The following is a 13,248-nucleotide window of genomic DNA, read 5'->3' on the forward strand; positions in this document are numbered from 1 at the left end:
CCTGCTGCCCCCGCGACCCAGCCCCGGATTAGCGAATGAAAATGGATGGATGGATAAAGTCTGCAGCTCTCATTTCTCCTGTATAATATGGAATCAACAAAGTGCTCTAATGTCTTAACCTTTTCCACGGGGAGGAAGGGAGAAGTAAAGTTAAAGGAAGAAGCCTGAAGTCCTTGTTTTGTAGTCGCTTGCTAATAAAGCCTATGACAGCTTGCATTAGAGGCTGCCGCTGTAGCAGAATGTGACAGGCCATTAAAGCTGTGTTAAATTACAACAAAGTACTGTAACACTCACTTTACACTAACTACAGCCTCACTGAGGGTCACCTCTGCCAGGCACACACCATTAGGCACACTCTCTCTTCCACACACACACACAAACCAAGACACATAAGTAGACGTATCAGTCATTTGGGATGTGTTTATTTGTAACAGTAATACATGGTGGAATACGTAAATCAAGAGAGAACCAAAAAATTATCTAAAAACCCACTGTAGAATGTCATATTCATAAAGATAAAAATAATGTGTCAATTTACATTAAGAAACTGTTAGCTGAGGTAAAGTTAAAATAGGTCTAGAAATGTTATGTACTCAAACAGCAACGTTTCCCTTTTTATTCAACTTCTTTGCTCGTCTTCTAGTTGTCAAATGTTTAAGTTAATCAACGTCATAGTCCAAAAGAGTTCTCAAGTGACATGGGGACTCTGGCCATAAAATAGGGAGTCATTGGCATCACAGTTGATGTAGTTGTAGCAGAGGTTGCTGCAGTCCACACACAGACGCTCGGACAGCAGCGGTTTGGCACCTGACCGACAGACAGACAGATGGGCAGAGCATCACTGTATCTTAAAGACTATTCTGGGAGGGGGTGGTGTGGGGTGGGGAGGTGGAGGAGAGTGAGACTGCAACATAGGGAGTGGTGCGAAAACGTGGGGCTGCGGTGCGTACTTGTGGCAACATAAACTGCAGAAGCAAATCTGTTTGGGACATAATAACATGTGGTGGTGGGACTCTGAAAGGACCAATAAGGGGTAAAGATGTGCAGCTGGAATCAGGATTAGTAAGTGAGGTTAAGACGAAGACCTACAACATCCATGCACAAGAACAAAATGATATCAGAGGGCAACAAAACAGGAAAAAGAAAACATATGTTGGTATTGCTTGGGTTAACGTCAAGTTTGCATAACTGAAGCCTTCCTATTTTATGGCACAGAAGTCCGGTGGACAGAATGGTTGTTGTCTTCGTTATTTACAAAATGAGTTTGGCAAACCAACGATCAGATGCCTTAAAGCCATGTTGACTCTATAACTCCTATAGAGCTGACCCCAGCGGCTTGATTGACTTATAAAATAAAAATTCCATTTTTCAATTTCTTCTTTTTTTCTTTTTTAATCGGTATTGTACAAAAGCTATAGAGAATGAACAGTTCGATCACAGAATCTGTTGGACTCGCTTCCCTCTCAGGGTCCATTCCTCAGTATGTCCGGTCCTCTGGCCTCTGTGTGAGTCTGTCTGCGAGGAGAGACGTTTGGCAAATCACTGTGTGTATGCATGTTAGAGAGGGTGAGAGATGAGTGTGTGTGTGTGTGTGTGTGTGTGTGTGCATGTGTGTGTGTGCGTGGTGGGTGCATGTAGGCTGATTGCTGTGTGCGCAGTATGTGTGTAGTTGGTGTGTGAGTAGCTCCCAGAGAGTCTGTTTCTGCATAGTGATCCAGCAGACACTCACAAGAATGGGGAGACAACGCCCGAACCAACCAACCAATCAGAAGCAGTGATCCCAGTAACGGGCCGTCCCTGATAGGCTCGTTAGAGTCTAAGCTCCTCCTGTGGGATCTCCTCGCTACAGATGCAGATTCTGTCAGTTAAAAACGAAAGATGATCATTCTAATCCCGATGAGCGTGCGTGTTTGCGTGGGTGTGTGTCGGAGACAGGGAGGCACTGCTTGATTCAGTCCCTCCTTGGCAGCACAGTCTCTGGCCAGACACAGGAGGCAGAGGGAGGAGTGTGAGAGCGAAGACAGGGAGGAGGGAGGAAGGGAGGGAAGGAGGGAGAGAGGGAAGGAGCAGGTTATGTTCTGTAAGGCTGGGGTGTGAGTCGCCACAAGGAGGAGAGAGGAGAGGAGAAGACAGCGCAGTGGAGGGAGAACTGGATCCGTCTCAGTGATTGATATCCCTCCTGCCTGGAGTGAATGACCAAGAGGGCTCTCTCCTCTCAGGAGGAGAGGAGGCTGCAGAGAGGAGGAGGAGGTGGAGCACAGGAGGAGGAGGAGGACAGAGGGAGTGTGGAGGCTCCTCCTGGGAGGTTGTTAGCCGGAGGAGGAGTAGAAGAAGGGCTTGGCAGGGAAATGTGCCAGACACTCACACGCACACGCACACACACACACACACACACACACACACACAAGGTGAGGGTTCTCCTCCTGTTCTCTCAGTGCTGGTCAGGTCTGTCTTCCTGTGTGTCTCTTTATTTCTTCCCTTTGTTGATCTGGGCGTAGAGAGGGTCCTTCCCCTTCTGTGCATGAGAGAGAAAAACATCAGCAATTTTAAACAGCCTCTTTTTCCTCTCAATATATAAACCTGGCTGGATTTGTAATGTTTGACCTCAAGAGTTCATCTGAATGTTGCACAATTAAAAGGGAGGACCCAAGTTCATAATTCTGATTCATTCTCTCGACCAGCCGAACTGCAAGTATCACCTACAAGCCCCGACAAGTCAGATCCAGACCTGCAAAGCTTCGTTAGCTCCTGTACCTACCATGGCCACCAGGTGGCAGTAGCGCACCACTTTGGAGGCGACGTCACTTCTCTCAGCTCATTGAGAGCTCCCACTGAAAAATTCACCCCTCACTCTCGGAGGCTTTTTGTGTGTGTGTGTGTGTGTGTGTGTGTGTGTGTGAGTTATTGTCTCTGAGTGTGTCATTGTGCACGCACATGCATATTCTCTCCCACTGCAGGCTCCCTCCAGGACCAGTATGAATCAGAGGTATAAACTAGCGCCTTGAAAGACCAGTTATGAGTCATCATGTCTGTATTTCTCCCCAACTGAGCCGGAAGACAACAGCGGATGATGGAACACCCTGCAGTCAGAGCACCAAGCCTGCTGCAGTCACTCACAATGGGCCCGTTATTATCGTACACATAATTACAGCCAGCCACTCAATCTGCCATGCAGACAACTTGATTGGAGACTACTGGCTGGCCTATTATATTCTGGAAGACGTCTCTCACTCTGTGCAGAGAGTTTGGGGTCTGCTAGTAGCTGCCACACATGGATCTGGTACCTAATGTTCATAGGATCGGATGCAAACTGAGGATGTGAGCAGACTAGAGTGACAGGAGGTTCTGCTGATGTGTGACATCATTTTAAGCCCAAAAATGAATGATGTTATGCAAATCTCATCACATACAGCCGTCTCTGCTGCCACTGTGTGCTGCCCCTCAGTTCAATCATACGGCATTAAGTGAAGCAAAGACACATTTATGCGAACATGTCTAACTTGGGGAAACCCTGATGGTTATCCTGAGTTGTGAGACTCTACCTCCTTAACATAGAGTCAAGAGGAACAGGTGAGGGTCTGGAGGAAAAAGTAAAAGCCAAACCCAGATACATTCTCATTTGGTGTTTTGCCGCACTATATTTGTGTTTCTTCTGTGCTGTCTCTTGGAAGCCTGCTGCTTACAGTCTGGCACCTGATCGCTACCTTTTAATAAAGCCTCGACCTCACCTGAGCGCTGTGGGGGCACACGCCCTGGACATGGAGAATAAAAAGGCAATAACACAATATAGAGTAGGTGGAGGGTAGAGTCTCTGCAGAAAAATACACAGCCACACTCTTCATAAGTGATGATTGAGAGGGACTACTTCTGGGCGGCACAGTGATGCAGTGGTTTGCATTGTCACCTCACAGCAAGGGGCGAGCCTTTCTGTGCGGAGTTTGCATGTTCTCCCTGTGTCAGCGTGGGTTTCCTCTGGGTACTCCAGCTTCCTCCCACAGTCATGCAGGTTAATTGGTGACTCTAAATTGTCCGTAGGTGTGAATGTGAGTGTGAATGGTCGTCTCTCTCACTAGCCCCTTTTACACTGCCAGATTTTCCGCAAATGTTGGGCCGTTTTGCCGGCAAGCTGCGAGTGTTTAGACACACAGAGCCGGATTGGTGAGTTGATCCGTGGTGCCCAATTTTCCGCCTCGTAGGGTAGACATATTGGCAGAGCCCTTTTGGTTTACACAGAATGAGGCGGCCTTCCGCAACGGGAGGGGCTGTTGATGACTTGTGGGAGGAGCTGTTGATGACTTGTGGGAGGAGCTGCACGTGCGAGCCACTGGCGGTGGATAAACAGGAAACAGCTGATAGCAGGAATTAGCGAGCAGCTAGTAGCAAGAGGGAAACACAAACCTGACAGACACTGTAAAGATGAGCAACTGGGGAGACAAGGAATTGCGCGCCCTCCTTGTCCTCGCAAACGAAGAGGCCATTAACCATCAGATGACGGGGACGGTGAAGAACGGGCCAACTTATGAGAGAATCACCGAAGGACTGACCAGCCGCGGCTTCCCTCCCACGTCACTGTTTACGTCACACGCTGAGCTACACGTTTTGTTACTTGCTCACGCCCCCCATTGCCCCGAAAAAGGCACATTCTGTATAAACAAAAGTATGTAGGCGGCATTTTGCTGCACTCCCCGATTTTGTTTTTATATTGCCAATGCTGAAAAAAGACTGATTGGGCTTTCCTGCAAATTTGCACAATTCCTGTCTTGAAAGGGCTAATGTGTCAGCCCTGTGATAGTCCCCCCACAACCCCTAACAGGATAAGTGGTTACTGAAAATGAATGAATGATTCTATACATTGTTATCCTGCATAGTCTATCTTTACATAAACGCTCTGTTCACACAGTTGCATGTACAAAAACATCATTCTCTGGTTCCAGGTTCTCAATATGTAATAGTAAATGAAATATCTTTAGGTTTTGGGCTGTCACTTTGACAAATCAAGGGATTTCAATGTCATCTTGGGCAGATTTATTAACAATGTAAACAGGAGCTTGTTGTAGCCCTGTTAAAGTTAATGTTCATGATATTAATAGTTGTCCACTGGTTATCTGGGGCCAAAACACACACATGGTAAAATCAATTCAGTGTTCAGATTTTCACAAATAAAGTAAGACTTTATTCATGTTGTGTCTGAAAGCAGCTCTGGGGAAAAAAAAAAGGAGAAAGACTTTTAAAAAGCTGCTTCACGCTCAAAATCACACCAAAACCTGACCTGTTGCGTAATCTGCATCGGCTTTCATCCGCACATAAAAGTGGAGTTAAAGTTGGGAGAGATGCTTTAGCCGAGGCTCTGGGCTCTGGGATACAGAGCTGTAACTGTGGGGCCGGCCAAGGCCAGACAGTCAGCAGAAAGTAGCTGCCAGCAGCCCTGAGAGAGGTGACAAAGAGGCTGAGACAAGCAGTGACAGCAAGCACACACTGCTCAGCCCCTGCACCAGAGCCACAGCCCGGCAGTGTCATCCCGCATCATCTAACCAGTGCTGCCAAGCGGGGCCGCTTCAGCTCCATAAACCCCGAGAGAGGGAGGGGAGGAACCGGGTGGAGGTATGAGGTATGAGCGATGTGCTGGCCTAGCACCAGCCTGAAGGCCAAAATATCTGGCCTGGCTGGTACACGTGTGGACATTTAATGTGCGTGTGTGTGTGTGTGTGAGTGTGTGTGAGTGGTAGGTCCTGGGCCGGGGGAGCAATGTGAGATTGCTCAGTGAACCGTGGAAGCAGGCCATTTCACGGCTGAGACTCGGGAGCGTTCGCTGGACATGATGAGATCACCCCAGAAAAAACACTTACACTCCCACTAGCCTGAACACATGTCTGTCTGAAGCACACAGTGGGAGGGGGAGGACAAGACAGGCGGTCATGGCCAGCAGCAAACACACATTTTTGGCTCCAATGTGAGCACAGGTGGTGACAGTATCGATCACAGGTGTGCTCATCTGGGGAATAACTGGGCCTATTGCACAGGTGTGTGTGTGTGTGTGTGTGTTGGGGGGGTGTTTGGGGAGTTGTCTAAAGTCGATGTGATTGAGCAAGTAAACACCATATGGGAGCAGCGTCATTGGACCAGGACCAAAGCAGTCCACCTACTACAGAGGAAAAACTCGGTGCTTCTGGCCATAACAGTCAGTGTGCAGCCAGACTCAGCACTCGGTACTCTACAATCCGTCCTCCCACTTAAGGCCCACATCCACCTGCTGCCCTGCAGCTTTCAGACTGTCTCTATATGAGGACGGTGGCCAACAGGGGAGAGAGGCTGCTCAGCCGTCCCTCCTCCTCTCCTGGAGTGGGGAAGGACTAGAAGGCTTCTTGGGTTTTAATTAATGCCAATTATGCCAGGGCAGTCATTAATCTTGGCACCCCAGTATTAGCTGATGAAAACAAAACCATTACATTTTTCCCTATGTGAGTGCCAGCAGCTATCATTAAGGAGCCACACTCGGGAGTTGTGTGGGTGAGGACACCGGGCAGGGAGGCAGGGATCAAAACGTCTCTCTTCTTTAGTGTGTGTGTGTGTGTGTGTGTGTGTGTGTGTGTGTGTGTGTGTTGTGTGCCCGCCCCTCTGTCTCTGTGCAAACAGCATGTTGACACATCTCTAAAACAAATTTCCAGCCTGTGCAAGTTGTGTGAAAGTTTTCCTGCAGGATGAAGCGCACAAAGTATAAAACACACACATCATCAGTTCCCTGAGTTCTGATAGTCGCTGCTTGTCGTTCTCAGTTTGATCCTCTTACAATAACGCACATATTATGAGTTACATTTCATCATGTAACATACATAATGCATAAAAATGACAGCACGCATCATTTTTATATTAAGCTAAACATCCGAGATCAGCATATTGCGCACAACATTGGCAAATCCCAGATGACGTCCTGTTCACTGAAGTGCACAGTTTCTGATTGGCTGTCACACGCTATTGGCTCTCCAAGTGAGATGTGTGCTATTCAGGGAACTGGGCATGATTTAAGTACACGTCACAAAGACAGGACACAATGAGGGCACGGAGCACTACGGCCAAAGTGATCATGCGTGATGAACATGTCACCTATTGTTTGAAAAACTCACACACGTGATGCCACATCAGAAGAGATACTTACAAAACTCCAGTCGAGGCTTCAACAACACACAGAGTGAAACACAAGCAAACACTCACACATGCACAACCACACACACATGGGCGAATCATGAGACAGTTGGCTCCTGGGCACAGATAGGCAAAGGGCCCCACCACCTCTGCTACACAGGAGCAAGGTACACTGACTTTGTGGTGGTTTTGCATCTGTTTGTAGTTGTTAAGCATCTTTTTGTGATTTGATGTTTCTTTCAAGTTAATATGTGTCTCTCTGGAGTAATTTTGTGTTTCCTTGTAGTCGTTTTGTGTCTCTTTGAAGTAATTTTGTGTCTCCTTGTGCTTGTTTTGTCTCTTTCAGGTAATTCTGTGTCTTCTTGTGGTTGTATTCTCTCTTTTTGTAGTCGTTTTATGTCTCTTTATAGTGATTTTGCATCCCCTTGTGGTTATTTTGTGTCTCTTTGAGGTAATTTGCATCTTTCTTGAACATTTTTTGTCTCCTTGTGATTGTTTTCTTTTTGTAGGTTGTAATGTATCTCTTTGAAGTCATTTTGTGTCTCTTTGTGGTTGTTTTGTGTCTCTTGTGGGTCCTTTGTGTCTTTTTTGGTCATTTTGTCTCTTTGTGGTCATTTTTTTGTCTTCTTGTGGTTATGTCCTGTCTTTTCGTAGTTGCTTTACATCTCTCTGAGGTAATTTTGCATCCCCTTGAAGTAATTTTGTGTCTCCTTGTGCTTGTTTTTTCTCTTTTAGATAATTCTGTGTCTCTCTGGAGACATTTTTGTCTCCTTGTAGTTGTTTTGTGTCTCTTTGTGGTCATTTTTTGTCTTCTTGTGTTTGTATTCTGTCTTTTTGTAATCGTTTTATGTCTCTTTGAAGGAATTTTATGTCCCCTTGTGGTTATATTGTGTCTCTTTAAGGTAATTTGCATCTTTCTTGGACATGTTGTGTCTCTTTGTGACTATTTTCTTTTTGTAGGTGTTGTGTGTCTTTTTAAAGTCATTTTGTGTCTCCCTGTGGTTGTTTTGTGTCTCTTTGAGGCCATTTGCCTGTGATTGCTTTCTTTTTATAGACATTTTGTGTCTCTCTGAAGTCATTTTGTGTCTTTTTAAAGTCATTTTGTGTCTCCTTGTGAATTTTTTTGTCTTCTTGTGGTTATGTCCTGTCTTTTCGTAGTTGTTTTACATCTCTCTAAAGTATTTTTGCATCCCCTTGAAGTAATTTTGTGTCTCCTTATGGTTGCTTTGTGGTTGTTTTGCCTGTTTTTGTAGTTGTTATATGTCTCTTTGAAGTCATTTTGTGTCTCCTTGTGGTTGTTTTGTGTCTCTTTGAGGTAATGTATGTCTTTTTTGGTCATTTTGTGTCTTTGTGATCATTTTTTTGTCTTCTTGTGGTTGTGTCCTGTCTTTTCGTAGTTGTTTTGCATCCCCTTGAAGTAATTTTGTGTCTCCTTGTTGTTGCTTTGTGTCTCTTTGTCTTCTCTGTCATTTTGTGTCTCTTTGTGGTTGTTTTGCCTGTTTTTGTAGTCATTTTGTGTCCCATTGAAGTTATTTTGTGTATCTTCGTGGTCTTGTGTCTCTTGGAGGTGATTTCCTGTCATTTTTGGTCATTCTGTGGCCCTTTGCAGTTCCTTTGTCTCTCTTTGTGGTCTTTCTGTGTCTCTTTGCGGTCATTTTGAGTCTCTTCCTGGTCAGTATGTGTTAATTTAAGTGAAATTTTGCAGGTGAAGGACAGGGGACCCCCTGACACTCTGGGACCCAGGGCCTGCGTCTGATCGGCCCATTCAGTAATCCTTCCATGATCACACACACGACACTCACACTCAGTCAAACACATGCCTTCTCATGAGCATGCGTGACAGCAAGTCAAAGGGAAATGGTGAAATGAGACCAAAGACGCAACAGAAGAAGGAAAATATGAAAAAATAGATGGAGAACCTGGACAGATCAGTGTGATGTGCAACAGTCAACCAGGAGAACAGGTAAGGGCTGGGAAGTGAAGGAGGAGGTGTTAGGGGACAGGAGAGGTATTGATACCTACCCTGCCCTGCTGCTATCTAGCTCCCAGCCTCTGGACTGGCCTGGTCTGGGCTGGGCTCTGCTGTCTCGCTGGGGCAGGGCGACCCAGAACCACACGCCTAAAGATGGGAAGAAGGGGAGGAAGGAAAGTATGGGAAGAAAAGTCGATGGAGGGAAGGAAGTAAGGGGGAGTGGAAGTAGACAGAGAAGAATAATTATGAAAGAAGGACTGCAGGATCGGTAGAGACTAAAAGAGCAGACGTAAACAGGAAGCAAAAGAGAAAAAGTGTCAATACTCGGAGGAGAAATAAGGACACTTGGAGACAGAACCCACAGCCCACGCAGTCTTTTGCAAATACACACAAACATACATGCGAGCACTCATTTACAGTTCTTTCTCTTATAAAAGCCTTTGTTCTATTGATCCCCTGCTTTTTCTCTTCTTCCAAAAACACTTCCGCTTTTCACACCTCGCTTCGCAGAGAGTGGGAGGTTGTTTTTCTGCCTTCGCTCCGTCTTTCCCGTCTTTCTTTGTAACCTTTTTCGCCGCACTCACTCACTGGGTGCCGCCACCAATGCACATTTCTCTGGGTTGTGTAAAGTGTCTGGGTGTTATTCAGGCCCGGTGACATTTTCAGCAGTGTGAAAGTCCTCTATTTTTTTTTCAATAATAGCTGGATTGGAGGCATAAAACTAATGTTTCACGCCTGGAGAGTGGAGAGCAAAAGAGAAGAAAGAGGCAAGCATGAAAGAAACACAAAAAAGAGAGAGAAGGAGACAGAAAGAAAAATGGCAGGAAAGAGCTACAAAAGTCTTGTTTCTTGGAAGGTCACTCCTTCTGCAAGGACTTTGGTCAAAGGCAAAGGGAGTTTCTCCGTCCTCCGTAAAAATCTCTTTATCTTCTCATCTTTCCTTAATTTCTCTCACTATCTCTCCTGGATGGAGGTGCTGCTGGTTAAAATAAATATTAATTGCCCCTGGAAGAAGAATTGGGGACGTTATTTCTCCTCTATCTCGCCACAGATGAGTCTGTCCATATAGAAGTGGTGATGTATGGATGCTACCTGGCTGGTATTAATAACAGCTTAATGATGTCTCTGACAATTCCACCAGCTAATTTAACGCTGTGTTGACCAGGCAGACACACACACACACACACACACACACACAGAACCACATACTTATGCAGGTACACCACTGCTCATGCTCACACAGAAACACACTCTCCATGTGCACATTAACACATGCACAGACACAAACTCACAAACTCACACACACACAAACACACACTACGGGACACAACAGCATCGGCCCCCTAATCAGCCAGAGTGATTACCTGGCCCGCCAACACCGCTACAAAGGCTATTTATCAGCAGATCTCAACATGCTGCGCAGGTTATAGCAGCATAAGGAGTGAGTTATTAAAGGCACACACACACTTGACTTATTCCACACACACACAACTACACACACTTACAGCATCTTCCTCTCCACTGCGACTTGGGCTGCCCTCTGCTTCCCCAAATGAGTCGTCTGTGGGGGGGTCTGTGGCGTCGGTGGGGGGGTCACTGACATGGGAGGCTGAGGACTTGGAGGGAGAGCTCTGCCTGGGAGCTGGGGTGGGTGCTGCAGGGAGGATGAGTCGAGTCAGATGTAGCTACGGGAAAAGCGTGTAACTTAGAGAACAGACAAACACGAATAGCTGAGCTCTTACGTGAGTTGGTGGACGGTGTCGTGGAGGTGACTGGTGTCAGGTTCATTTGAGAAATGTCAAAGTCGTCACAGTCATCTGTGTCCTGGGCGGTGCCCACACGGCTGAAGTAAGTGCTGAATGCCTCTGAGGTTCCTGCTAAGCCGGGCTGTTCAGCCTTCTTCGCCGGCATGGCCGGAGGCTTCGCCAGCTGGAAATCCTGAAGGTCAAGAAGGCTGACGTTTAAACTGGGCACAGTGACTTAAACACTTTGACTCACTGCAGGTGCATTCAAAATGGAACTCAGACTTTATTATTTCTGATGTGTTTTTTGTTTCTTTTCCTAAAACTAACCACAGCAACTTCACTTCCCTATACCTCTGTAACTTTAGGTTAAGTACGCAACATAAGTCGTAGAATATCATGCAAACTGTTGTGTGAGGATACGTTGCACCGATTACAGTCTTTAGGCCTAGTATAACCTGGGCCTCTAGTAATCTGTAATAATTAAGGTCACCTATGATCTTAATCCAGTGCAAATTTGCCATGTCCATAATTTGTCAAGTAAAAACCTATCAAATGTTTCTAAACACGGAGGTCATGTAATAATATTAGTCCCGTGCAAATTGGCGTCTTGGGGTCTGTTTTGAGGATTATGGAGGCTGCGTTGGCAATTACAAATAAAAGTTCTGACAGCATTTTGGGTGCAAGTTCAGGAGGCTTATCTTGCTTCACAGCATGGAGACCCATTTGCAGAAAAAAAGAGCTCAAATACATCTGAAGGGAGTAAAGTGACACTGTTGGAATCCTGCTGCCTGACTTGTGGTGGTCATTAAAGTGAGCAGAGTTGCATGAAAGAACCTTTTCTAATGCATTTACTTTGACCCATGCAGAGCCTTGACATAACATCCGGGAACATTTTCAGTAAATTCAAATTTAATACAGTCTTTGCTTATCCCGTGCAAATGCACCACATGAAACACAGATGTGGGTAGGGCTGGGTATTGTTTAAAACATTACGATATCACCACCAATACCGGTACCCATAAAGTGATACTGATATTAAAAGAGTACTTCATTCCATATGTCATGAGAATGAAAGCATTTAGTTGCCTAAAATATCTTGTGGTGACTGACTGGGAGCAAAACCATACAAATATTCACCTTTTTTCTCTATCTGGATCAATAAAATGGAATGCAATTGAAGTTTCGATACTACTTGGCCCTGGGTTATTTCAGTCAATACCTTAAAGGGATTGAGTACCGATACTCAGCCCTTCACCTGGGGGGTGGGGGGGATTATCTAAATCACAATAGGTCCAGATTTCTCCTCAGTCATTAGTTCAAGGTCCACACAGTTTAAAATATTCAGCATCATCCTTGCGTTTGGCCGTGTCGTACAGCTAGTTTGCTGTCTCTGTTAAGTGGCTGTCTGTTAGTCGCTCACTCTACAGCAGGAAACAGCACTTAATAATAAAAGCTCTGTGCTGGAAATTCACTGTACTTCAAAATAAAGTGTCTTTTTTAGAAACCTGACACATTCGCGAGTCACTTGTGCTCCATTCAGAGTGGACCCTCGACTCGCTTTTGGACAGCAACCCACCAGTTGGGAACCACTGGCATAGACTGTCAAGTTATGGCACTGACAATGTCCACAAGTCCCCAGTTTATGACCAGTCAGGGACCTGTGCATATTGTTCCTCATCTTTCTCCCCTCATTCCCTGTCGGTTTTTTAATAAAGGCATATAATGCTCCAGAAACAACAGAAACAAATGACGAGCTAAACATGGTTCCTGGTTCCTCTGATTGATTTTTGCTGCCTTTTCTTTGTGTCACACTTTCTAAAAAGACAAGTTAGAAAATATAGTTCTAATGATCATAATTCTGGTCCCATGGACCAATTCTGGTCCGATATCTCCCCACCTTGAACATCTCCTTGCCCATCTTCCTCGCCCTCTCCCCGTGCTGCGGACTCGACGACGCTGAAGGGGAGGGAGCTGAGGCGCTGGCTCCAGCACCTGAATGGCTCTCGCCGGCTGGAGTCACAGTCGTGACGGGGGTGAGAGTCTGGAACATGGCGGCGGGCAGAGTGCCCACAGGTTGGGCAGGGAGGTAGGCTGTAGGGGGGAAGGCTCCGGCTGCCATGGCTGCCCACTGCTGCTGGGTGGCAGGGAAGATGTTGGCCTGGCCCCAGATCAGAGGCTGGCCGCCCGGCAGCACCTGGGCGACCGGACCTAGAGGAGACTGGACCCCAAAGGCCAGCGGTGTCTGGGCAGCGAACGCCTGCTGTGACCAGTGGCCGGGGGGTACTGCTCCCATCGTCACATAACCTGGAGGTGAGGGGCGGGAGAACAAAGAGTTTGAGGTTAAGAAAAGGTCGGTACTTAGTCAAATTTTAATGATAAAGTCAAAAAGAA

General features: G+C 46.3%; 1 protein-coding gene across 6 annotated transcripts in view; it reads right to left on the reverse strand.

The window, feature by feature from the left end:
• Positions 1–411: 411 nt before the first annotated feature.
• Positions 412–13,248, reverse strand: part of dab1a (DAB adaptor protein 1a) — a 353,945-nt gene continuing 341,108 nt past the window's right edge. For all 6 annotated transcript variants that reach the window (XM_049588158.1, XM_049588163.1, XM_049588162.1 and 3 more), the window contains 5 exons: positions 12,755–13,161; positions 10,855–11,050; positions 10,618–10,766; positions 9,163–9,259; positions 412–2,515 (listed from right to left, as the gene is read on the reverse strand). In XM_049588158.1, the coding sequence (XP_049444115.1) occupies positions 9,179–9,259; positions 10,618–10,766; positions 10,855–11,050; positions 12,755–13,161 (833 nt within the window). In that variant the 3' untranslated portion in view covers positions 412–2,515; positions 9,163–9,178. The remainder of the gene's footprint in view (positions 2,516–9,162; positions 9,260–10,617; positions 10,767–10,854; positions 11,051–12,754; positions 13,162–13,248) is intronic.

The sequence above is a fragment of the Epinephelus fuscoguttatus genome, linkage group LG10, assembly GCF_011397635.1.
Source record: "Epinephelus fuscoguttatus linkage group LG10, E.fuscoguttatus.final_Chr_v1".
NCBI classification, from domain to species: Eukaryota; Metazoa; Chordata; class Actinopteri; order Perciformes; family Serranidae; genus Epinephelus; species Epinephelus fuscoguttatus.